Source organism: Sander lucioperca, chromosome 2 (genome assembly GCF_008315115.2).
Source record: "Sander lucioperca isolate FBNREF2018 chromosome 2, SLUC_FBN_1.2, whole genome shotgun sequence".
Classification (NCBI taxonomy): Eukaryota; Metazoa; Chordata; class Actinopteri; order Perciformes; family Percidae; genus Sander; species Sander lucioperca.
In genome coordinates, this window is record NC_050174.1 from 43,136,464 (window position 1) to 43,163,438 (window position 26,975).

Sequence of the window (26,975 nt, forward strand, 5' to 3'; positions counted from 1 at the left end):
AATACACCTTTAACAAAACTGAGAGTGTTTACATTTGCCGTCGACCCCTATCTGTCTGTGTCTTTAAAAAAAAGAATCCCGGGGCGCCTGGGTAGCTCACCTGGTAAAGCGAGCGCCCATATACAGAGGCTCAGTCCTCGACGTGGCGGCCGTGGGTTCCATTCCGACCTGCGGTCATTGCCCCTCTCTCTCCCCTTTCATGTCTAAGCTGTCCTGTCACAAATAAAGGCCTAAAATGCCAAAAGGAATATTCTTTTAAAAAAAAAAAAAAAAAATCCCTAGAGGAAATTGCAGCAAAATGAATTGTCACTGACATAGATGTACAAAGCCGTGAAACCTAAGATGGTTATGAAACACGCAGTGAGGCGATCACTGGGAAAAGGTCAACACAGAGAGGCTTTGACTACCACCTCTGCACCACACCCACTGTTCTGAGGAGAACGTACTTAGAATTAGGATATCGTTTCTACGCCTACAGCTGTTCACTTCACTTCAGTCACTAACTCCTTTGAGGGCTATGTTTTATCCTGTTATGTTGTCAAGTCACATTTTGTCTTTTAACATTTCTATTTCTGTCAGATCATTCCACTTTTTTGTGTAACATAGTGTTCAAAAAGCATGATCGTTAAATGAATAAATGGCCAATAAGTGGCAAGCTTGCTGTTATTACTTCATGTCAGTATATTTCTGAATTTCCTTTTAGATTGAAGAGTCGGTTATCACCCCCGGTGACCAGAGGACATTTGTGGATTTGAAAGACTCCCAAGATCAGCTCAAAAAGGCTTCCACGCCTGAAGGGCCAGAGGCGGGACAGACGTTTGGCGCCGCTTTCAAGGAAAGAAGTCCCAGCAGTGACTTACAGACAGTGAGAGCGTCGTTGTTTGAAAACATCGTGGAGAGGCACAGCGTGCTGATGGTTGAGGAGGGCCAGCCTGCAAACACAGCTGATGATTCGCTCAGCAGCCCGTCATTCAAAAGAGGAAACAGTGAGGATGATGGAACTATGGTCACTGCCACCTACAAAGAGCCTCTATCTCCGCCATGCCCTCTGCAGGTGTTCCATGCCTTTGACACTGTGCAGGCAGTGGAAGAGAACAGGGCAGTGAGTGAGAACATCCCATCGGCGCAGTGGGAGGATAAGGCCATGACGCTACGCTCCAGGCGCTCCGAAGGGAGCCGGCCAGTGACGGAGAGGACCGGTTCAGCACCATGTGAACCAGCTTTGGCTGCGATGCCAGAACCGCAGCCTCGATATCTGAGAATCGGAGCTCTGCCCAAGTGGACCACTGCAAGTCTCAAACGAGAGGAAAGTGTGGAGAAAGGGATGCTAAAGGGATCACAAAGGGAAGGACAAGTGGCTTTGGATCAAGACAGAGACAGGCAGAGAGAGGCAGAACAGGAGGAAGTGGCTGCAGCTCCTAAACGTTTGAAAATGCTGCAGACAGAAGAGCAGCCGAAACCCAGGGCAACCTACTTTGCTCTGACTGGACAAATACAGGAGCCAGTTTCTCCTTTCGCTGCAGGAGGAAACATAGGGGACACGGCCGGGCCCTTTGATGATTTCTCTGTGACGTCGGCAGCGGTCAGCTCTCAAGGGAAGGTTCTTCCAATGAGGAGGAATCCATCATTAGATAAAGCTTTTGGGAAAAACTCTCAAGATCAAGTTGAGGAAATGATGATGAGGGGCCACATGTCACACAGGGACATCAGGTCACTGTCGGACGGACAGACGACAGAGGAATTGATGGAAATTGAAAAGAAAAGGGAACTTAAAAAGGAGACAGAAAGACACATGGCAAGAATGAAAGAGGGTGAGAGGGAAAAACAGCGGCAGCTGGAAATGGAGAAAGAAGCACATTTAGAATTTGCACGAATGAAGGAGAGGGAGACGCAAAGAGAATTTGAACGGCAAAGACAGAAAGCCTTTGAGAAGGAGAAACAGGACTTTGAGGAGAAACAGCGTGCGCTGGAAAGGCAGAAACAGTTGGAGCTTGAACAGAAACAGCAACTACTAGAACTGGAGAGAGCGAGACTTAGAGAACTGGAAAAGGAAAGGCAACGACATCTCGAGAAAGAAAAACGCAGAGAACTGGAGAGGCAGAGAAGAGAAAAGCTGCGAGAGCAGGAAAAGGAGAGACAGCGGGAACAGGAGAGGCAAAGACAAAGGGAGGAAGAGAGGCAGAGAGAGCTGGACAAGGAGAGACAGCTGCTGGAAATCCAAAAGGAGAAACAGAAAATGGAGGCGCTGGAGAGAATTAAAGAGCTGGAGACACTGCAGCTCTTAGAGTTCCAAAAGCAGAAGCAGAAAGAGAAGGAGAGGCAGCAGCTCGTGGAGCTTGAGAAGCAAAGACTTAAAGAGAAGAAGGAGAGAGAGGAGGCAGAAAAACTCAAACAGATGGCATTAGAACAGGAAATGCTAAGAATGAAAGAGCTCGATAAAGAAAGGGAAAGACAAAGGGAGATGGAGAAGGAGCACCAGAAAGAGATCGAGAGGGAAAAGCAGAGAGAGCTGGAGAGACAGAGACACCGAGATATAGAGAGGGAGAGGCAGAGACAACTGGACCTTGAGAGACAAGAGTTAGAAAACCAAAGGCTGAGACAACGAGAGCTGGAGAAGGAAAGGCAGAGGAAGGAGGAGATGGAGAGAATTAAAGAGGTGGAGAGAAGACAGTTCTTGGAGTTGGAGAAGCAAAAGCAGGCAGAGAGGGACAGACTACAAATGTTGGAGCTTGAGAAACGCAGACTGAGGGAGAGGATAGAAAGGGAGGAGGCAGATAAAATGAGACAGATAGCCAAACAGCAAGAAGCTGAGAGGCAGCGACTAAAAGAGAAAGAGGAAAGGCAAAAGAAAGAGGAACAGGAGAGGGTGATGTTGGAGTCCTCACCCCTCAGGCCTAAAGTGTTGGATCTGGACTCCGTGCTCCGAAATGAGCCGTTTTCCAGGGCTTCCTCCCAGCGCAGTGACCCTGCAACTCGATGGAAGGAGCCGTCTCCGAGAGCAGAAGAGGTGTATAAACCCGCCATCCTTGACATCGACTCCTTCACATCTCAAGCTCAGCTCTCCCCCAGTAAAGACTTGTTTCCTGTTTCTGGTATTCAGGGTGTAGACACTGGGTTTGGAGCTAGATTACAGCCTACACCTGACGTCGATGTTAGCTGGAGGCTGCCACCACATGCTCCAGTAGGTTTCACAAGCCCAGTGTGGACGTCGTCTCCTCAGGACCCGTGGGAGCTGCGACCTGTTGAGATGTCTGTGGACAAACCTACGGCCGAACCCAGAAAACATGGCAACAAACTCAGCCCGGAGCAGCTCCTCCTCAGGCAGGAAGAGCGGCTCCTAGCTCCACAGAGGCACTGGTCTGCTGTGCCAGATGTGCCGCTTCATTTGGCCCCTCTGCCCGGCACAGAAGCCAAAAGCGGAGGCTCTCCAGGCGGGGTCTCCAGCAGCGCTCCTGCCGAGCAGATATGGCTCCCCAGAGAGCCACAGCCTCAGGACAGCAGGGGAGAGGTCCGGAGCCCCAGGAGATCACAGGGATCTCAGGTGAGTCCGAGATACACATGAAATACTATCAGAGACACAAATTAGTAGTTCATGTGGAAAATGTTTTCATTTTGTACAGTGTATGTTTGTATCTCAGTATGTTCAAATCAAATACAATATTTTTCTATGTTGTACATGATGATGCTATTATAATATAGGTTATATTGCGAAATTATTGTGATTGTGATTATTGCAAAACACAGATCAAAATAATCCACTTAGACTTTTTTAGGCAGCAGCTTGTATTATCTGTACTATTACCTGTTTTTATGGGATTCTTGAAGCCCTTTCATTTTGTAGATGCCTGAGATAGAAAGACAGTATGGGACTATGTGCACACAGCCATAGCCCCTTTTAACACACACCAAAACACATGTACACATGTGCCATTATTCCGGTAGAAAAGTGGCAAAAAGTGGCAAAGGGCTGAACCGCCAGAAAGCAGTTCAGAGATAAAATAATCAGTATTAGACGAGCTAGACAAAATAATGGTAAAAAAAAAAAAAAAATCACTGAAACGGTTCAGTTCCTAATAAACTGGTTTTACTAACCTGTGTCACAACAGGTGATAGTAAAAATCCAAAGACAAAAAGGGCTGTTCCAGCATTGCCATTTCTCTTTTATTGAAATAACGGTATCTTCTGGCTTTGCATGTCCGCTGGCTACCAAATGTATTTTTTTTTTTTTTTACATTTTGCACAACATTTAAAAAATGACTTTCACATGTACACTATGTACTGTATATGTCATAGATTTTAGTATACAAATGTGTTGGAAGTAATCATAACATTTTTGTAAAGCAAGGCAAAAGCGTGCGTTTGTGTGAGCCATGACACCTGAAAAACGATAGCTGTGTGTGTGTGTGTGTGTGTGTGTGTGTGTGTGTGTGTGTTAGGAGTTGAGCAGGATGCGTTCTCGCAGTGTGTCCCGCCGATCAGCTCCTTTGAGCAGTGCCGTGGAGGGAAGCCTCTCCAGGATAAGGAGTCGCAGCGCCCACAGAGAGCAGGACCGCAACAGCTGGGTGAGTCAAGCTACTGCTCGGCCTCTGCAACAGTACAACTGGCGAGAACTGGAGATGAGAAACTTCTTTCTGAGTCTTTGCTTTAGTTTGATGGTTGGCTGTGAACCCATTATTATAATCACTATTATATTCATTTTTGGACTGTTTCTCACACAGCTCTGTGGAGACAGGGAGGAGAATCTGTGTGCACAGTTAGTATTATGTCTGTCTTTGAGATTGTGTGTGTGTGTGTGTGTGTGTGTGTGTGTGTGTGTGTGTGTGTGTGTGTTCCTGTGCATTAAAGACAGACGGCAGGTAAAAGGTAGAGGAATGCAGTTAGTTGACTAAGCGTTTACGGCTGAATGCTGCTGTGCTCAGTTAGTAAATAGTCGGTGACTAATGTTAATGGCACGGTTATCTAGACTCACCTCCGCCCATCCAATGTCACGTTCCAGTGAAGTGGCGGCCACACACTTTCTCAGGCCTGTAATTCAGGATTGGATTTGTCAGATGGTTAATGAGTACATGTTCTCACTGCTCATTTAGAAACCTGTCAGCACGGCTCAGCTGTCTGGTGAAATGGCCTGCAGTGATCATGGGTCCTGCAGCCAGGCAGACACATAATGGTTGTATGTGACCGTATTCCTCTGGGCTGATTGGTTATACCTGTTATTTCTAACCTTTTAACTTATAGTTCACATCTTTGTCTTACATTTTGAAATGTGTGTGTGTGTGTGTGTGTGGGGGGGGGGGGGCTCAAATATGTCTGCACATTTGCAACCACACACATTACATACACAGATATGTCATCTTCATTCAAGCCTGTAAAGTGTTTATTAATATGCAGGGTGGGGTTCAGTTGGCTTTTTGTCATTGCGACTGTTATTGTAGGGCCAGGTTGAAGGCCTACACTATGAAACCAGAAGATCAGTTATTGTCTCATAATTACACACTGCGTGATACGGAGCTCAGATAAAGTCACCGTGAGTTTAAGGTCCCTACCACCATCTAGTGGTGGTGTCACGGTGTGTGAGTGTCTCTCTTCCTGGTGTCAGTGTTTGTGATTGCTCTTTGCTGTTGTCAGTGCTTGTGTTCTTTTTATATATATATATATATATATATATATATATATATGCTACTTTAGTTTTCATAAAATGGGGAAATCCCACATTATAAACAAATGTGAGGAGCTGGTCATGCAACACAGTAGTGTGTTTTATTTTTTATTTTATAATATCATTGCATTATTGGTCAGAGTATCTACTACAGTGGGCATCCTCTCATGTGCAGCTCAAACATTTGCAAGGCTGTAGCAATATGTAGCACTCTCTGGAACATTTTGGGCCTGATTGGCCCAAAATGTTCCAGAGAGTGCTACATATTGCTACAGCCTTGCAAATGTTTGAGCATTTTGGGCCATATTGCTACATATTGCTACAGCCTTGCAAATGTTTGAGCATTTTGGGCCTGATTAATCAGACCCAAAATGTTCCAGAGAGTGCTACATATTGCTACAGCCTTGCAAATGTTTGAGCTGAGATAAAGCACTCTCTGGAACATTTTGGGCCTGATTAATCAGGCCCAAAATGTTCCAGAGAGTGCTACATATTGCTACAGCCTTGCAAATGTTTGAGCTGCACATGAGAGGATGCCCACTGTAGTAGATACTCTGACCAATAATGCAATGATATTATAAAATAAAAAATAAAACACACTACTGTGTTGCATGACACTGCATGACCAGCTCCTCACATTTGTTTATAATGTGGGATTTCCCCATTTTATGAAAACTAAAGTAGCCATGGTCCAGTTTACCCTGCCAATAAGAGTACACGTATGCGATCACTTATTGAACTGCAGCAACAAGTGCGACTACGCTTATTTTAAATACAGGCATTTGTGATTCAAATATCTGTCCCCGTGTCGCTGCTGAATTTGACCATGACACTGTGTACAGTGTAAAAAAAAAAAAAAAAAATCACATATAGAGCTGCAACTAACAATTATTTTGTCTCTTCATAAATTACTTGTTACTTGTTTACTCACATACAAAATGTCACAAAATACTGAAAAAGGCCTGTCACAATGTCCTATAGCCTTAGGTGCTGTTGTTTTGATTGGGAAGGACTGTATATTTTGGTTGGTTGTGGCCACCAGGGGGCATCGACAGAATGCAGACAAGATGTTCCTTTTAGGTGTTTCATTGGAAGTGTGTGTGTGTGTGTGTGTGTGTGGTTCTGAAACAGAGATACAGGCATACCATAAATGCCAAGTAGTTATTACATGCCTCGCAGGTATATAATAAACACAATAAAGAGGTTAAAGGAACACGACGACTTATTGGGACTTTAGCTTATTCACCGTAACTCCCAGAGTTAGACAAGTCCATACATACCCTTCTCATCTCCGTGCGTGTTGGAACTCTGTCTGACGCACCTACTGCTAGCGTGGTTAGCATAGATCCTGGAGGTAACCGGTTCCAACTAGCCTACTGCTCCCAATAAGTGACAAAATAACGGCAACATATGTTGTGACGAAGCACTGCTACTTCTGCTACTTGGGCAGAGTGATTTGCAGGGCTTCTCGGGTGCTGCATGCAAATCACTCCGCCCAAGTAGCAGAAGTAGCAGCTGCTTCGTCTTTCTGAGAATATAGTTCTCAGTTTGTATACGGTTAGAAGATGGCTGTGTCTCATGTGACGTTATTTGTATACGCTGTGATTATACAAATCACAACATGTAAATAGGAACATGTTGGCGTTATTTTGTCACTTATTGGGAGCAGTAGGCTAGATGGAGCCGGTTACCTCCAGGATCTGTGCTAAGCTAGGCTAGCGGTGGGGGCGTCAGACAGAGTTACAACACGCACGGAGATGAGAAGGGTATGTATGGACTTATCTAACTCTGGGGGATACAGTGAATAAGCTAAAGTCCCAATAAGTTGGCGTGTTCCTTTAAATTATAGTTTTGTTATATATGACTTAAATGCAGTGTTATAACAAATGCTTATTACTAAGGAAATGCAAAAAACAACAAACATCCGTATTACTTACTGGTAGTTGCACGCACACAATTCTAGGAACTTAGAAATAAGTACAGCAACACTATCTTATTTTATCTATATATAAACTGTGCAGTCTTTCGACGCCAGTGCTCTCTTCCAAACTTTCTCCAAACTGAAACTTAAACTGTCTTCTTCAGCGAGCAGCAGAGCGCAGTGCCGCTCCTGCCTGAAGAGGTCGTCCTTTGTCACAGTCGTCTTTACATTGCTTTTTATGCGCGCGTTTTGCCCGAAACCCAAAGATATTTAGTTTATTATCACATAACGCATGTAGAGCAGCAATTCCCCCCACAAACGAGAAGGTGGAACAAGGGAATGTTTGACCCTTTTGTGTGGCGAAAATGACTTAAACAATAAATCGATTGTCAAGATGCATTTTCTGTCTTTTTTTTTTGTTTGACATCTTCGGCGAAAGTAGCCAGTACTTAAAATGTGTATTTTACACGTTGGTATGTGCTGCATAGTAGAAAAATAAACACCTCCTGAGCAAAATCCCAGAAAATATCTTTTATAAAACAGGTTGAGAATTTGGCTTCGGAATTTACAGAAAATCCATCAGTGGTAGCAGATATGGGATATGATTAATTTCCCTACATTGTATTTACTGGTGGAAGCAGACTCAGATGAGATAATAGTTGTGGGGTGACATCATTAGTTTAAGGATGGAGGGTCTGAGGCTGGTGAGTAGGGCAGAGCAGAGATGGGCACCAGGCTGGGAGCTGTGTTGTACGTGTGGTCATGCTGTCTGACTCCACACTGCAGCTGGGTAAGTGGCCGCACAACTCTCTTAATACAATTGTTTCTCTGGAAGATGCATACGGCCTCTTATACAGGACTGAATTTATGCAATTACCATATACGGTACATAGTCTATACCCTTGACGTTCCTATTCCGGGATTGCTCCTGTGCAGCCGGAAATTTTCCATTTCCTTCCGCTTTCTTTGTGTTGGAATTTTAAATTCGGTGGATTTCTGAGGACTATTGTTAACTGCTCCTCAGATCTCTGCTTGTTAAATTGAGACAGCTGGCTAGACTATCTGTCCAATCTGAGTTTTCTCTCACACGACTATTTTGCAGCGGCTCTGTGTGGAGTTTAGCACCGCCCACGACGATTGTGATTGATTTAAAGAAATGCAATTAAACCAGAGCACGTTTTCCTCCCATCCCCGAATGCTATGTGGAGTAGCCAGACCCTCCTTCAGCACGCTTTTGGAGGAGGGTCTGGCAAAGCGAGACTACCATATACAGTACAGTATGCTGTATGTACTTTAGCTGCATCCTATTTCATCTCCTTTGTGTGGTCGCTTGTTGAGTTTGTAGGCCTGGGCTGCGCACAGATTGATGATGTCAGCAGAGGAGGGGAAGTGGTGAGCAGCCATGACTCACTTCCCAGTAGGTGACGTTTAGCATTAGGAGGAATATTAGGGGAAATTGGGAGTAGTAATAAGATTATTTGTCTATGAAATTATGGAAAATGTATAATTTACCCACCACAATTTCCCAGTAGGCTAATGTGACGTCTTCCAACTGCGGTCTTTGTCCAACCAATGGTTAAAAACACACAAGTATTCCATTTACAATGAATTAAAAACAAAAAGAAAAGCAGAAATTTAAGAAGCTGGAACCAGCAAATGTTTGCTTTTAGAAATTACTCAAATTATAAACGATATCAAAATAGTAAGTTCATTTTCTGTTGATTGACTAGTTGATTTTTTTTTTGTCAGCAGAAATTAGGAGTATTATCTCAATTATCACATTGGGAAGACAGAATATTACTAAAATATTAATATATATTTTGGTACCACTCGCTACAGGAATGTAACACTATTGCTGTAACCTAATGTTTAATACGAGTAATTTAGCTTTTTCGTGCTGCGTCACCTTGTCCTTAATAATAGGCATTTTTCAGGATGAGGAGTACGTGAGAGAGGTCACTTTGTGCTCTGTTGGAAACTGAGAACCTAGCTGACTTGCATTTAGCACAGCACTTCAAAGAGAAGTTAATCAGATTACCTGTAGGGGGCATATGTGGATAGGGATTCATCTTTCCTAAGGGCCCTCTGTCCCAGTTTGCTCGAGGTTAGCTCTCTGAAGTGGGTCTGGAGTCGCCTGCTGTGGCTTTATTCAGGTTTCCAGTTCACTGGCACCATATAACAGATGCCTGTTTAAGTTGGAAGTCAGGCAGTGTTTTGCATGAGGTGACTCTTAAGTTGTGATTCTTGCGTTTTGGCTACACTGTGCTGACAAAGTGGTTGATGTGTGTACAATCTCAGTCCACTGGAGGAGCCACACCTGTCTTTTCACTCTTCTCTCACGCATGTCCAATCGATCTATTTATAGTTCCCTCTTTAACGTGATCATGCACTTGTGCTCATTCCTATCTGGCTGCATCACATCTCATACTTTGTCATCCCCACTTTCCCTCTAGCTATCGCTTTCTGTTTAGAAAGGAGATGCTGTGGAATAGCAACACCATATGCCAACATTTTCGATGTCTCATCTTTCCTTCTACCGTACATTCGTTTCCACTGCCTCTCCCTTCTGGCTGTGACACTTCACTGTCTTGCCCTGCAACTGAATCAGGCTGGAGCGAGAGAGCACCGCAGAACATATATCACCCTCCTCTCTCTCCCTCCCGCTCTGTATCAGAGACCTCCCATTCTCTCTCTCTCTCTCTCTCTCTCTCTCTCTCTCTCTCTCTCTCTCTCTCTCTCTCCTCGACTGTGTTCCACACTCCCTCTCTCCACCCAGTTTCTCCTTGACGGTGAGTCCTATAGCGCTGACTACAGAGAGCAGCACTGCTGACGCATATTCTCCTACCTGCCCGTACCTGCAGAAAAAGGCGACGAGAGAAACATTTTCTCTCTGTTCCCCATTTCTCCTGTGGATGTGACTTCCCCACCACAGTGCTCCCTCCTGTTTCCTCTGTTTGGCACTGCGTTAGTTGCCCTCTGGTTTGGTTTTTCTTATGGAATACGAATGACTACAGCAGCTTTTCTTTTGCCACCAGCTGTCCTGCACCATTTCTCCTCGCAGCTTTTTGCCAGAGGGTAGCACAGTATCGGGCACCATGGAAATGTAGTCTCGTTGGATGGATGGATTTTTTTTTTTTTTTATAACTTTTAACCCGGGCCTTGCTTCAGAGGAAACGCATCATCGACAGCTTGGAGTCAGGTCAGCTTGTAATTGAGGCTTGAATCAGGACAGACACCTGGATTTGGCAGAGGTGTCACAGAGAATCGTAAAAAAAAAAAAAAAATCAGATATCATACTCAGTATTTTTAGCACAGTGAACCTATGTGATAGAAATAGATAACTGAATGTTGTGCCAAACATAAACAGTATGTTGAGGATGTGATTCTATTATTATCATCACTTCTGTAGTTTGTACTTTGTGTAGTTGAAGCCAGAAAAACATGGTCGAGAAACCTGTTGGTAGATAGCAGCAGCAGTTTTTCTGGCTGTCTCATAGAGTAGTGTCCTGCATAACAAATGGTAAGTGCTGGCCTTCCATAACCCTTTACGTGCCCACTTGTGTGCCATATCATAGCTAGCGTATCCCGTGTGCATCGAAATAGGCATTAGAAAGCTTCACAAATCCGTTCAGGCCGACAGGCTGGAGCCTTGAGAGTGATGAGTTGAGTCCAGACGGCTCCAGTGGGACTGCTCTGCAGAAAGGCCATTTAGAAGTGAAACTGAGGAGAGGCTCGGTCCTGTGACGGTCAGGGACTGACTGGGGTTATCCGTGCTGCAGTGCTGTAAGCGGCAGATGCCATCAACATCACCACATTGGACTGGCTGAGCTGTGTTGTTGTTCTCTCTGTCGCCTTACTCACCGCTGCAGTATCGACCCAGCAACGCACACCGGTGAACACCTACGACACTGTCCCTGGACTGCCACTTCTCCAGCATAACTAGACTCTAATGACTCCCTGCTGCTGTGATAGCAAGAGTCACAGCTCAGTTCACCGATTGTATTCTGACGCAGGAGGCCTGGCCAGTAGTGGGTTGTGATGGAGTACCTGGGGGACAAGCTGTCAGTGGCCCACTCTCAGGTGTCGGGATGGGTGGGAAATGTCCGTCGCTCCCTTCACGGGGCACTCGGCTTTTTGTCGGGGGAGAGGGGCGACCGGGGACACGACGGGACTGGGGACTTCAAGAGAACCAACTCCCTGCGCTCCCTGGCCTCCCGAAGCAGGGAGTCCATCCGCAGGTTCTCGCTGCGGAGCCAGCAACGTCTGTCCTTACGCAGGCGCACCGCACCCAACACCCCCACTGCTGTAAGACAGACAACGCACACACATTTTAAAGTACAACACACACACACACACACACACACACACACACACACCAGGGGAGCACCAGTACCACATTTCACCACCGATACCAATCACCAAACTATTATTGGAAGTATTTGCCAGGCACCAATGTGATTCATTACTTTAACTATATGCTCATCAGCAGTATTACTTTAACATATGTTAAAGTTTAATATAGCACAAGTGGAATTCAAGTCATTTTGCAGCAATGTCCATGCGGTTCTGTAATGTCACCGTGGTAACAGCTGCTCCATCGTCAACTATTTGGTCTCTAGCCAAACATGTCAAGAACTTATCCATCTGCCTCCCTGATCTCGTCTGTCTCTTCCTATGCTTTCAGCACTTGTCCATCTTATATATTGCCCTTGGCTTGGCACAACGCAGACCTTTCTTTGTCCGTTCATCTTTGTTTAGCACAGCTGTTGTTACACTGGTTTTTCAGGTCGTCACGTCGTCTACCATTTCTGTTTTTAGTGATAGCATTAGGCACAAGGGCTGCCAAAAGAAGAAAAGTGGCCTTAGGGAAGTTATACTATAGTAGCATTACCACAAATGTAGTAGTTTTACCAAAAAAACTAAACTTCTGACATCTAACCGGCTCTGTGCTCTGTAAAAGGACAGACTTAGAAATCCATGTAGGGATACATTGCAGTGAAGTCGTTCCTATCTTTAGGTTACGCCTGTTTGCTGAACTACCGTCCAACACCTCATGAGTCACAACTCCGAGAGATAAGAAGTGTTTTTTATGACGTCTGTGTGGCTGTTAGCTGTGCTGGCATGTCTTCAAGTTAGTCACAAACTGTGGTTGTGGTCTCTATAAAGCAGCATGTTTCTGGTGTCTGAACTATTATGTGGGCCTGTGTATTATGACATACTAGTGACCTGCCACATGCACAGATGCTGAGAGAGAGAGATCAGAACGGTCTCTCGTGTGTGACCGCAGTCATGTATTTGGTATTGGGTGGCTTTGAAGTAGCTTTGGCTGCCATTATAGCAGATAATGGAAAACTTGAGGTGTGCATGACAGTTGATTAATGGTTTCATTTGTGTACTTTTGGCTTTAGTCTGTGCCATGCAGTGACAGCAAAACTAGAAATTCAGCCAATAGAGTCAGTATCCAGTCAACCAGTGTACTTTGCCGTTCTTCTTATTTTGAATGCTTTTTCATCTTGGGTGTTTCTTGTTGCCTTAACAAATCTGGCTGTGAATAGTTGAATTAGCACTCATGATAGTTTCCCATATGGCTATACAACTATATATAAGTAGATATGAGTCAGGTTTAAAGTCTCTAAACCAGTTAAGTACTCTGACATGGCATTTGTGTCGTATCAGATGCTGTGTTGATATAAACTGCCAGTCGACCACGCTTTAAAATGACCTGCCTGGTGTCATGAGTGGTGGATACAAGCAGTAAGCGTATGGAAACCCATCAGTTAAAGTAAGTCAGCAGGTATTAAAAGCTTATACAATTAAATTTAAACAAATACCGTATATTAAATCTTACGTGCAAAAAGCACGTTAAGTTCAACTTTATTATCCCACCAAGAGAAATATAAACGACACAACCAACGTAAAATACATAAAACACAAACACGCTCGGACAGGTTAACATTTTTTGCCCGTTATTTATTATCGTTGGACTTCAAATTAATGAATACAAATCTTTGGGATTTGCACATTCAAAGAGCGTTGTCAAGCTAAACCAATCAGAGCTATTTGTTTCATTTTTGGGTGGACCACTGTGAACTGATGCCGGGACAAAACCGTCGGTGAGAAGCATGTGAGCCTTTAAACCCATAAGCCCATTAAAACGTATATCAAAAATAACTAACATGTCAGGCTAACTGTGTAACCCTATTATATAACTTATATTATAACTGTGTATGGACATGTAACTGCAGTGTATTGCTGTTTTGTATCTTCAAATCATATTTGGGACCAGCTAATAGCCCTGTACGTATGAGATGGACAACAGGTTGGAGAGCTAGACGGCGGAGAGACAAAAATTGTACTCAAACAATCGTCATAAGATAAGATAAGATATACTTTATTGTCTCCGAAGGGATTTTTGTTTTGGACTATGTCCGTTCCGCAGCTTTACAAAGACAACACAAAATACAGAAAAATAAGCATTTCTCAACAGAAAACATGCTCTCATATACATTAGACATGTACCTATATAGTAACACATTAACTCCTTCTTTCAGTGGCAGTTTTTAATTGACCGACCCTGTACGTATTGCACAAAATGACAGTGCACTGACATAATGCACAACCCAAATAGCCTGTGCATTACACATCTACACATTACACATCTAACATATTGGCAACCACCAGAAAACAAGAAAACAGGCTGAAAGAAAAGAGTAATCCTTTAAGTCAGGTCCAGTGCTCTCTGAGTGAAATTTTTAAGCCAAGTCAGGTCTTTACATTCTTTCCCTCTGTTCTTACCAGACACTTTGTACAGCACTGAGCCCTGAGTCTGTATGAACCACTTATGTAATGAAAGAATAACACCGTACTGTTGGGTTTCCCAGCAGAAGTTTGTCTTAATGTAACCCCTTTGGCCCCTTTGACATGCAGCTAGAATGCCCATTTGTTGACACGAGAGTAGTTCTCGTGGGAGCAGTTGTTTTTGAATATCTGTAGGATATTGATATTGATTACTGCTGTGTGCGAGAGTGCACACAGAGCATATTTTCCCACTCCACCCGAGCCACATTGATAAGAGCAGAGAGTAGAGAATGGGGAGTGGTGGCATACAACAAGAGTATTGTCGTGGTTTGAAAGTATTTACATGGCTGTTAATGGTCTCAGTGTTTGAGATGGTCACGTCAGATCCTTACAATAACTTGGATAAGCTCATACCACGATCATGAGCCAGGTTGCAATCACAGCAGCAGTATGTTGATGTTAGCTGCAATACTGAGGTATGTCAACACCTTAACAGAGATTTCTATGGCTTACAAGGTCTGACTCGAAGATTGCGCACACTGTAAAGACTGCAGCGCCAATTGGGATCCCAAATGGCACACACATTCTTGGACATTGCTGTTAACTTAGTTATAAGCATGTGTCTTGGCTGCTGTGTTCATGTAAACACACTTATATCTACAGTAGCTGCTCACTCTGCATTCTCTACTTCTCTGATGTAAGACCGTCTGTTAAGCTGCTTACATACCAACCAGATGGCCGACCGTCGGCAGAAAAGGTAGTCGGACTGATCAGTCGGGTCCCCGAGGTCCAAAAAAATGCCTCAAAACACACTGAGGCGACACCGACTTGAGCGTACGCTCTGCGCGTAATACGTCTCCATAGCAGCAGGCGGCGCTTCTCTGTATTGTTTCCCAGAAAATGAAAACCGGCAGCTGATTGGACGAACGCAAGTAGGTAGGTCTTGTTTCTCCGTAAATTCACAGCCAGACTGTCATGGCGGTTTGTTAAGAATACGATCTCATATTGTACTAAAATAGTTCACCGAAACGTGTTTCTGAAAACATTTTAAGCGAGAAATCGGCCATGCAGTTGCTGAATCTGTCTGCATTTCAGATCGACAAAGGTCAGTTTAAAAGATTTTCGTCAGATTTTGAGGGGCTCATCCGCTCGCCATTTCCGGGTGAGCCCCGACTGCCCTGTCTCCGACTGAACATGTCGGGTCGGCCAAAATAAAGGCTGACAGCTCCTCCGACGGACGACGGCACAGAACACACCGAACAGACTCCAGTCACCGACCTCGCCAGACCGTCCGACGGCCGATTATCGGGTTGGTGTGTCAGGGCCCTTAGGTGCTCTACAAAAGAGCCCTTCCCCTTTCCAAGGTACACCAATGCACTTAACTGACTTTCCATTTTAACTGTTGAGGTTGGACAGCTGTTTCTCCATCCTGTGTGAGTGTGTCGTTCGTGCTATGTGTGGCACCCGGCGATTAGTGTGTTACCAAGTAGTAGTTTCCAAGGCCTCGTTTTCCAGCCCCTTCCCTCCTCAGATTGTCAGTCAGCCCTATTTAGTGATCAGCCCTTTCTCCCCTTTATCCTTCCATTCATCCGCTCTTTGTTATGTTGTTTTCCCCGACACACCCTTCCTGTCTCAGGGAAGCTGGCTATTGCTAATGTTATTAAGGAAAAGCCTTCCTCCTGACAGCTATAAATCATTGCTACTGGACCTGTTGGTTCAGTACGCCTCCTCACTGAGAACCATATTCTCCATGCATGTGGTTGATAGCACCTGTGAGTGTCCATTCAGCACAGCACTTGAGTTTTTTTATTTTTTTATTGTTTGGCCAATAAACCTGTCTAACCTTGTAGTGTCTGTAGATAAATGAACTGAATAATAAATGGTATGAGATTACGAAAGAGCCTCTAGAAAGAAGTCTGCCATAAGTCTTTTCTTTTAGCTGCTGTGTGTTATGGCGACTCTTTTCAACATGTTCCAGCAAAGGCAATGTTTGTCCTCTATGCTGATTGGGGAGGGTGTGTTCTGGGTGTGTTTTAGGTTGAGCAACACACTCAAACACACGATAGTATCTTTTTATTACCAGAATTTTACGAGACCTGGTTTTAAGATGTATTTATTTTTTTTGGCATTTTGACAACAGTGATGTAAGTGTACAGCGCCAGGTAGAAGAGAGAGGGATGACCTAACGCCGAGATCTCCAGCTGGAACTGAGAGAGAAGTTCAAAACTTGCCCACTTTCATACCTCTGCTCACCTGCTCAATTTCTGCATTAAATAGGCGTGATTGTCAGAAAAATGCATAAATGGTCTGTGGCAGCTCTCCCAACTCTGCTGTCAGAAAGAAGGTGTCCGACACCATCTGTGTTTCCTTTCATGTATTGGTATGCACATTTTGAAGTATCGCATTAAAAAAGCTGGATGGAAACGACAAAATTCGTTAAAACCTCCTCAATTGGGTAAAAACTTTTTTTTCCCCGCTCACTTTGAGGTGTTTTTTTGCCCTCGCCGAAAAAGAGTTGATGTGCTTGATGGGATATGATAACTCCTTTTGCGTCTTCTCAGATATTCCCCTAACGTGTCTTATGTTTTTGGACAGCATAAAACAAGGCCAATAATAGCTGACAAGGAAGAACCTTTAAAACTGGCCCAATTGAATCAAATTCCTGAAGACCTCTCCATTTTTCTCTCGAGATGGGATAGATGTGGTTTGATGTTTCCGGTTAGGAACCTCTACTCCTTTTAATCTGTTTACTGGCAGATTACAGCCATGTGTAGGCTAAAGCGACGATTTCTGACGAAACTACCCCACACAAATTTTCTGACAAGCCAGACCCACATCAAGATGTTGGGTCTGGAAACTCACCATTGGCAGGGCTCAATCCGAGGTGCGGGATAAACGGTTGTCTTTCAAATTCCCTCTGCACTCATAAGCATCCAGAGCAACGCTAGTTGATAGATTCAACTTTTGCCGTATCCGGTCGGCAAAACTCCGAACACATCTTCCTTTTTTAAGAATGACTTCAGTGCCGTTCTTTGTTCTTTTCTCAAAGAAAAGCTTAACTTAGTCCAAGTCTTCCAGAAGACCGCTGTTCGCCAGCAGCAACAGCAGCCATAAGCCCTCCCACCGACTCTATACACGATGTGATTGGACTGACCAGAGTTTGGTTTTTCCAGCTCGCAAGCCAACAGAGAGTGCCTATACCCCCCTGGCTGCAAATTAAATTTGCTGCCGCTAGGGTGGGTCTAGATTTCTAGGCTACCCAGACGATCCAATGATAAATTAATTTGAAGCATACCAAGGCCATTAAGCCTGTAAATTATCCTCAATACATTTACATTTACTTCTGAGCCACAATCCATTATACGTATCATTAATGAAAGGATCATCAAGGCTGCGGCTGCTGTTAGATCCGCACCCATGCAATATACTGCGTATGTGTTATTGATCTATTGCTTCTGTTGATACTGTAAGGGATAAATTGCTCATTAATGTTTCTATAGTTCAGACTTACTATCATACGTCTCTCTGTCGCCTGTTCTTTGAGGAAGACCTACTCTTCTAGCTAAATTAGCATTTAAAGTGCCCATATTATGAAAAAATCACTTTCTGGGATTTGGGGTGTTATGTTGTGTCTCTGGTGCTTCCACACACATACAAACTTTGAAAAAAATCCACCCATGCTGTTTAGAGTGAGATACGGTTTCTGAATGTGTCCTGCCTTCAGTCTCTGGGTGAGCTGTTCAAAATCGGCACAGCTTGTGACGTCACAAGCCGAAACGAGCAGGCTAACCACAACCATTAGCTCGTAGCGTTAGCATGCTAACGCTATGGCTAACGCTAGCATGCTAACGCTAGCATGCTACCTCGTTCTCAATAGCAAAGCACTGCTACAACACACACAAGTTCACCATAATCTACAAAAGAACTACTTACATGTGCGCCCTCATTTAGAAGTCTCCCAGCTAATCCTGCCTTGTAACTGACCAAAGTTGTAGAAACAGCCTTTCTTTTACTGTCTATGGAGCTAGCTAGCTGACATGATCAACATCTGAGCTACTGGGCATGTGCAGTGCAATCAAAGATAGTACAGAAGAAGAAGAAGAAAAGAGGTCTCACTCTGTAGCTAAAACAGAGACCAGCTGAAAAGAGGATCTGCAGCAGTGAGAGAGAGAGCACTGCAGTACAACACAAATATGGTGTTTTTTGAAAATTAAACCATGTAAACCTATTCTGGTACAACCTTAAAATACAATTATGAACCTGAAAATGAGCATAATATGGCTGCTTTAATTGACCCCGAGATCACTAGATAAGTGGAGTGTACGTGGTAAGCGTTTCTGCACGCTCAACCTACAGTCTGATTCGGAAGAGAGGTTTTGTTCATTGTCAGTGGAAGCGGGACTCTGAAGTGTGTGTATTCAAGGGTAAGTGGTGTGACCCTGTGATGTCAACGTAAAAAGTGTGAGTGCTGTAAATCCTTGAGAAGAGGATGAACTTGAGAACAAGTGCTTCCTCCGATGCAGGGAGCGGTGTTGAATGCCTTTCTCACTGTTCTCCGTTTTCTTTTTTTTTTCTGTCAGGAAAGGCTTAGCCGATGAATGCTCTGCTGTTCTTTTTTCGTCCACTCTCTTCAGCTGTTTTACGCTCCCTCAATCCAAAATATATCACAGTCGCGCTCTACCGCAAACGTTCTCTCTATCCCATTGTCTCTCCTGCGCTATTTTTTAAGTACTCTTGTATGTCTGCTCTCACATACACAAAGAAAACAAGGATAGCATTCATGAAGCTCTAAGAATAAGAACTCTGATCCACTGTCACTGCTCACATAGGTCTAGGAACCTGGGCAATTACACAGCCAGGTGTATCACATTTCTCTGTCCACCCCTCAGGCAACATCTGAGGACAGAATCATTTTCTATTGTTTTTTTTTCTCTCCTATATAGGCCAGGGTTATCAGTTCATGCGCAGTTCTGTGAGCCCTGTGTGCTTTTGAGACAGTATGTCCTCTGTACCAGCCTCATTAAAAGAGGCATGGTTCAGTAGACAGCAAACACACACTCAATCACCCACCCATCTCGGTTTTTTTGTCCCCACTCTGGTCCTGTCTCCATTAACTCATCCCTTCACCTTTTCATTACTGTACCACTGCTGGCTGCTCAAGCTCGACAGGATGCAGCTCCATTAGCAACACTGTCAGCTCTCTTCAGTAGCATTGACGCGTTATTATGGATCCCACGTAACTTCTAGGCAAGTCCCGTCCTACAAAGCAGTTCGATTGGTTGGGGTTAGGCATTGACCTCAAGTGGTTAAGGTTAGGATAGCCGATTGGTCAGGGTATAGGACCTGAACAAATCGGGTTCCGTTACCTTGCGTAAGCATGGACGCCTTGCCAATAGTAGTGTGCTAATGCTATTGAAGGGCGGGTCTTGCCTAGAAGTTGCGTGGGTTCCATAATAACACAGCATCGAATAACCAACTACTGTATTAGCTTGGCTTAGCAATACAAATCTAAATGGCCTTATTAAATAGGGCTGTGCAATTAAATTTGGAATTAAAAATTGTAATCGTGATTTTGATTTTGGTTCCTAACGATCACAAAAACAATGTAATCGAAGGAAACAATTATTTTGTTTTTCTTTTATTTGTATTTTATTCATTACTTGTTTTCAAAAGATTGTGAAAGTGCACTACAACGGTTAATCTTTTTCTGTGTTTATTATTGAATACTGTTTAAACATTTGAATATGTCTTTATCATTTATTTCACAGTTCAAGGTGTTTTCACTACTGATTTTTTTAAACTATTAACAACTATTAAGAACTACTGTTTTTTTTTTAGTTCAATAAATGCAACATCTTTCCAAAAGTCGATGAGTAATCGTGTTAAATATTCGCAATTTCAATAGTGACCAAAATAAGGGTGATTATGATTTTTTTTTTTCCATAAGCGAGCAGCCGTACATTGGAAAATATTTACCAAGCTTATATAGGGTTCAGGTGTCAAGGGAGAGCTGCTGTTGGTGTCTCTCAAGCCAGGGGCGGGGCTAGAATGGGGGCACCCCCTCAATCCATTGGGCTAGAGGGCTGTCAATCTGACAATTGTGATTTTCATTGGATCAGAGCACTGTCACTTGGCTGTCTGTTCTGCCAATCTTCCCAGCCCTTGTCACATGACCAATTCATGTTTCCATAATGACCATCCAAAATTCTGATAACATGGAACCAGCACTGGAATAGTTTTTTTAAAGGCAGACTGAGCCTAAAGAAAATATGTATTGTATATGGATATACAATATTTTCTAAATGAAAACAAGTGAAATTAATAATGAATGCGATGTTTTATTTAGCAGAATTGCATTGTGTTGTTCTATCCTATCCAATATTTCCTACATTTCTAAGCAGATTTTCAATGCTGTATTCTGATAATACCCCCCCCCCCCCCCAACTGATTATTGGTCCCCCCCCGTGCCACCCCACTTAAATAATCCTGGAATCGCCCCTGTCTCAAGCTGCTCTGTTATATAACTCATTATATTTCTCCTCATTCATTAATGATTGTTCTCTCCCTGTTGCTTCCAGGAGCAGCAGAAGCAAAGTGTCGGTGGTGAAGAGGAGGGGCAGGACTCGGGAACACCGGTCCGTGACACCGACAGTCAGTATGGGACCTGGGAGACAGGGCTGCACACCGATGACAGGTAAACCTGCTGTTGTCATGCCTTTTTATTTGTGTTCAGTGTGTTTACAAGTACACAACACACAGTCAATGTTCCCACACTAACAGAATTGTCCACTGCATTGCAAAAAGAAATCCAAACACCACTACGGTAAGCGCCGTCGGTGAAAAGTTAAATATCTATCTAACTTAAAGGAACACGCCGACTTATTGGGACTTTAGCTTATTCACCGTATCCCCCAGAGTTAGATAAGTCCATACATACCCTTCTCATCTCCGTGCGTGTCGCAACTCTGTCTGACGCCCCCACCACTAGCCTAGCTTGGGACAGATCCTGGAGGTAACCGGCTCCATTTGCTCGCAGCACCTGAGAAGCCCCGTGGTGAGGAGCAGAGAGTTCGCTCAGAGTTGGAGTAATATCACTCCGCCCAAGTAGTTGAAGTAACAGCTGCTTCGCCTTCTGAGAATATAGTTCCCAGTTTGTATACGGTTAGAAGATGACTGTGTCTCATGTGACCTTGTTATTTGTACACGCTGTGACTGTACAAATCACAACATGTAAATAGGAAAATGTTGGCGTTATTTTGTCACTTATTGGGAGCAGTAGGCTAGTTGGAGCCGGTTACCTCCAGGATCTGTGCTAAGCTAGGCTAGCGATGGGGGCGTCAGACAGAGTTACGACACGCACGGAGATGAGAAGGGTATGTATGGACTTATCTAACTCTGGGGGATACGGTGAATAAGCTAAAGTCCCAATAAGTCGGCGTGTTCCTTTTTAAAAAGAAAAGAAAAAAAGGTGGTAAATCTTTATCTCAATTTTTACTTTTAAATAAGTGGTTAACTGGACTTAATTGAAACCCGACTGAAGGCTTGTGTCACTAAGATTCCACTGGAGTCTATCATTAACTTTTGTTGGCTTAAAAAGGCAGACTTAATCAAATGTTTAAAGCGTAACTCTCGCCAAAATGCAACCTAGGGTCTTTTTGTGAATGTACCCGAGTCAAACTTTCGTTTAAAAGCATATTTAGGACGGAAGCGCCACTTTTAGCGCCGTCCTAATTGTGACTCGGGTACATTCACAAAAAGACCCTATGTTGCATTTTGGCTAGAGTTACGCTTTAAGATCAGTGGCAACAACCTTAATATTAGTTCTTATATGTCATTTTGATAGAATAATTTTTATTTCAGACCCAATAACAGGAGAGGTTTACCAACTACTTAAAAATATAGAAAAACATTGTCTCAGACAAAAAACTAAATGTTTATTTTAAATGTTCAGAACCTCTGTACTATGGATGTCATGCTGTGGTGGGGAAGTGTGCTATGCAAGTTTAAAGGAAACCAAGAAGATGGATGTCCTTCTGCTTTCAGTGTGCCAGCCATCCTGGAGTGAAATACCTCCTTTTGAAAGTAAATGTTAGAGCAGTACAAGTCATCGGGGATCAGATTTGAGATTCCCATCATGTCCCTTTTTTGTGGATGCTCTGATAAAGAGCTGTGTATATATGCATCGTTTAATTGAAAACACCACTATTATTTGTGTTATTTTATCTTTTAATAATTCAAAACAATCCCCCGGAAAAGACTAAATCCAAACATGAATGAATCTCTACCACAGGAAGCCATTTGTTGTGGCAGGATAAATAATAATTGATATTTCCGTAGCTACGGGGCTATCGTTGCTCATAATAAGAAGTTAAAACATCTCCAGCGCTACCCTGTAACACAGACAGATTGCTCTTCTGTGTCAGTTATGTCTCTGTCACTGGCCTCCTGTGGTCAGAAAATAATATCACCAACATTAACCAAAACACCAATAAGAATGAAAAATCACTCAATTCAAATTTGTAGAAAAAAGGAAAGTTAAATTATAGTCTATTACGTATATTTATATGAATCGCTTGTGTTTAGGCTTGCAGTTTGTTTTAGGCGCGTCAGCTAAATCACAGCTTCCCACAGCCAAGTCAACAAAAGGAAAGATGTGACTCACACTCTATTTGGTTGCAAGTGTTGTTACAGCAACCACGCAGTTGTTTTCAGAGGTGTTTCCTAACTCTCTCCCCCCTCCCCCCCATCTTTTAGCCTCACTCCCGCCACTCCCACTTCAGAAAGCAATCCCAGCCCTTCACCAAGAAAGCCCACTCCCCCACACACGCCAGGTGATCGTGCCTCACAGTTTGATACTGACGCTCTGGACGGCCTCCCTCCCTCGTCTTCATCGGAGAGCCAGCAACTCCCTTTCCCTGAGGTAAGTGTTATCTGAGGTAACCACAGCTCACTTCTTTTGATAGCACATATTACCACACGTGCCTTTACCAGTCCCTCGTGCCTAATGCTGTTTTTTAAGACGTTCTCGTTTGTGTCAGCAGAAAACGGTCAATAATGAGGTCTTTTCATGTTGTAGCAACAAATGTGTGTCGCGACTGCATCGACGACCTTGATTATACCGATATGTTTACACGTTGGCTGATGTATTTCTCTGGTGTCTGGATGTCCAGGCTCCGACCACTCTGTTAGACACCAGCGCTCTTCGCTCCAGGGCCCATCTGGTGAAGAAACGAGCCCCGCGGACGCGGCCGTCCAGAGCTGCCCGCCAGACTGCAGCGCTGTCCGAGGGCGAGGGAGGAACCACGGAGGACTGGCTTTACAGAGACTCCACAGGTTAGCATCAAAGACCCGCTAACATCTTGATTCAGTTCTGTTCCATCAGATGAGCTCCTTCTCTAGTATACACTAAATGGGTGTATGTGAAAATGATGCACTCAGAAGTTTAGTTGTGCACTTTTTTAATCTCTCAGAAATGGGAGGACGGAATGTCTAACTGCACCCGCTAACAGTTACGAAACATTGCAAAAATCCGATGTATGTTGAATCCTTCAGATCTGAAACCGTGAATTCACACATTGGTATTCTCCCGTATTGATTATTGGAATTCCCTCTTCTCATGCCTCAGTCAAGCAGATCTACGTCGTCTACAACTTGTACAAAATGCAGCCGCCAGACTTAAACCAGAACAAGTCGTTAGTCTCGTATCGCACAAATCCTTGCATCCCTCCATTGGCTTCCTGTGAAATTCCGAATACAGTACCAAATCCTGTTGATTACCCAGTCCCTCCAGGATTTCGCGATGTCGCAAATTCAACCAATTGGCACGAATTTGGTGCGACACGCAATTTTGACCAATCACCGCAACTTTTCCGCAAATTTGACCAATAACCTGAAGTTTCCCGCGACTTCAACCAATCCCAGCAGTCCCACGTGCCGTCAGTATGTGACTCTGAGAGCCAATGACCAAGCGGGAGTGAGAGAACAGCCACGGTTTGATCATTTCCTTGTTTCTGATGAAGACGAGACGTGTGTGACTGACTCAAACATCTCACATTTACCAACAAAACGGACAGTGAAAGACCGTGCAAAACATTTCAGACCGTCCTGCCAACCTGTATGCATTTTAACATTAATGTACGCTGTAACGATTTTTCACTCTAAATTCGCTGTAAGCTGCTGCTGTTTCAATCCTGTCGGCTCTCTGCAGTGGGCGGGGCTGCTCAGTTCCCCCCGCGACTGACGCGCACACACACGCACAAACACACACACACACAAACACACACGGCGGATGCAGGAAAAACCGGAGATGAGACGACACAATGACATAAATTGAGGATTATTGTAAGTGCAATGATGAGTTAAAGTCCAATAAGTAACGTTACTTTATCAAACCGTATGAATGTGTGTCCCAGGCCAGGTTAGGAAATTAACTAACAATGTAAAGATCAACAAGCCACTGACACATATATTCAGATTTGAATAATTCAATAAATTGTTATTTTTTTTGTCTTAAATCCACCAGCCATTTTCATATTATACCAACATTTGCAGCATCCTGACCCTTTTTGTTAAGGTTACATAGGAAACCTCAGCCCAGAGTAATTTTATTCTCCCCAAAACAAGTTTCCTTTTTATTTTTAAAGAACTATATATAAAAAAAATTAAAAAAAACGCAACTTTCACTGTCTCCCGGCACTTAATTGCAACAAACATACAAAAGACATCGCAACTTTTATCGCAACTTTTTACAAAAGCTCCCGTGAAATCAGGCATTTTGGGCCACAACAGTCTCAAAAGAAGGCCGCGAAATCCTGGAGGTACTGATTACCTACAAAGCATTACATAACCTCCTACATGAGCTTCTCCTTCATTCTGTCAGGTCTGCGGAGCCTTTGGACTGTTTTAAGCATCTTTTAAAAACCCTGCCTTTATACACTAGCCTTCTTGTAAAGGGCTACACCCCCTTTTATGCTGTATTTTTGTATTATAATTCATGTTTATTCAGTGTTATTTATTTGTTCATGTGTAGAGCTGGGCGATATGGAAAAAATGTAATATCACAATATTGTTGACCAAATACCTCGATATCGATATTGCGGCGATATCGTAGGGTAGACAATTGGTGCTTACAAAAAAAATTTACACAATGAGATTTTTGATAAATAATCATCATTAATGTGTATATAATGACTAAGTGGGTAAAGGCATAATAGAAAAGATATAACAGTCTGGTAAGTTAAAAAATGACATCACTTTACTGTAATCCAGCCATTAAAACCAGGAATAGGAACAACACTACTTGTCATATCAGGATACTACAATATCCAAAATCTAAGACGATATCCAGTCTCATATCACGATATCGATATAATATCGATATATTGCCCAGCCCTATTCATATGTATTGCACTTTGTAACTGCGTGTTTTTAAAAGTGCCATATAAATAAAGTTTTACTTACTTGACCCATCTCACAACTCTTTTTAAAGGACAATACTGTATGCTCGCGTGTGACAATAAAACGTGTTCTCCCTGTGCCAGAGGCAAAGGCTGAAAGTAAGGACGATGACTCTGACTCTGAGGAGCGGGCCAGAGGAGCCGACGCCAGCCCTGCTGTTTCCTCTCAGCCACAGAGGGTCGCCATGTTCCCTGGGATGGACCCTTCAGCTTTAAAAGTGAGCCTCACTTGGGAATTTGTCATGATGTATTCACCAAATGTGCATGTTAACCAGTTCTGTCTAATGCTTCGTATCAGTTTCTGCTTAAAGGTCCCATGGCATGAAAATTTCACTTTTATGAGGTTTTTTAACATTAATATGCGTTCCTCCAGCCTGCCTATGGTCCCCCAGTGGCTAGAAATGGCGATAGGTGTAAACCGAGCCCTGGGTATCCTGCTCTGCCTTTGAGAAAATGAAAGCTCAGATGGGCCGATTTGGAATCTTACTCCTTATGATGTCATAAGGAGAAAGATTACCTCCCCTTTCTCTGCTTTGCCCGCCCAGAGAATTTGGCCCACCCATGAGAGAGAGACATCATGGCTTTCAAACGAGCAAAGTGGCAGTTGGTCAAGGCCACACCCCCACCCTCCACCTTGCCCCCCCCCCTCTCTCCTCCTCAATAGCTACAGACACAGAAATAGCACATCCTAAGGAAAGCTCATTGTGGGACTGGCTCTAGTGGCTGTAATTCTGCACCAAGGCTGAATTTCGGGAAAGAGTCTTCAGATACAGTATTAGGGGACCACTAAGGTCTATATAAAAGAGACTTCAGATACAGTATTAGGGGACCACTAAGGTCTATATAAAAGAGTCTTCAGATACAGTATTAGGAGACCACTAAGGTCTATATAAAAGAGTCTTCAGATACAATATTAGGGGACCACTAAGGTCTATATAAAAGAGTCTTCAGATACAGTATTAGGGGACCACTAAGGCCTATATAAAAGAGTCTTCAGATACAGTATTAGGGGACCACTAAGGCCTATATAAAAGAGACTTCAGATACAGTATTAGGGGACCACTGAGGTCTATATAAAAGCATCCAAAGAGCACCATGTCATGGGACCTTTTAATGTAGCATGTTAATGTATTTATATATTTAT

At 43.5% G+C, this 26,975-nt stretch overlaps 1 protein-coding gene across 4 annotated transcripts in view; it reads left to right on the plus strand.

The window, feature by feature from the left end:
• The window catches only part of si:ch73-138n13.1 (titin homolog), a 36,437-nt gene that overhangs the window by 6,553 nt on the left and 2,909 nt on the right, over positions 1–26,975 (plus strand). For 2 of the 4 annotated variants that reach the window (XM_031300775.2, XM_035998271.1), the window contains exons 5-10: positions 704–3,541; positions 4,437–4,562; positions 20,954–21,069; positions 23,130–23,295; positions 23,546–23,708; positions 25,916–26,049. In XM_031300775.2, coding sequence (XP_031156635.2) covers positions 704–3,541; positions 4,437–4,562; positions 20,954–21,069; positions 23,130–23,295; positions 23,546–23,708; positions 25,916–26,049 — 3,543 coding nt within the window. The remainder of the gene's footprint in view (positions 1–703; positions 3,542–4,436; positions 4,563–20,953; positions 21,070–23,129; positions 23,296–23,545; positions 23,709–25,915; positions 26,050–26,975) is intronic. The other 2 variants (XM_035998277.1, XM_035998274.1) reach the window with 2 other exon arrangements.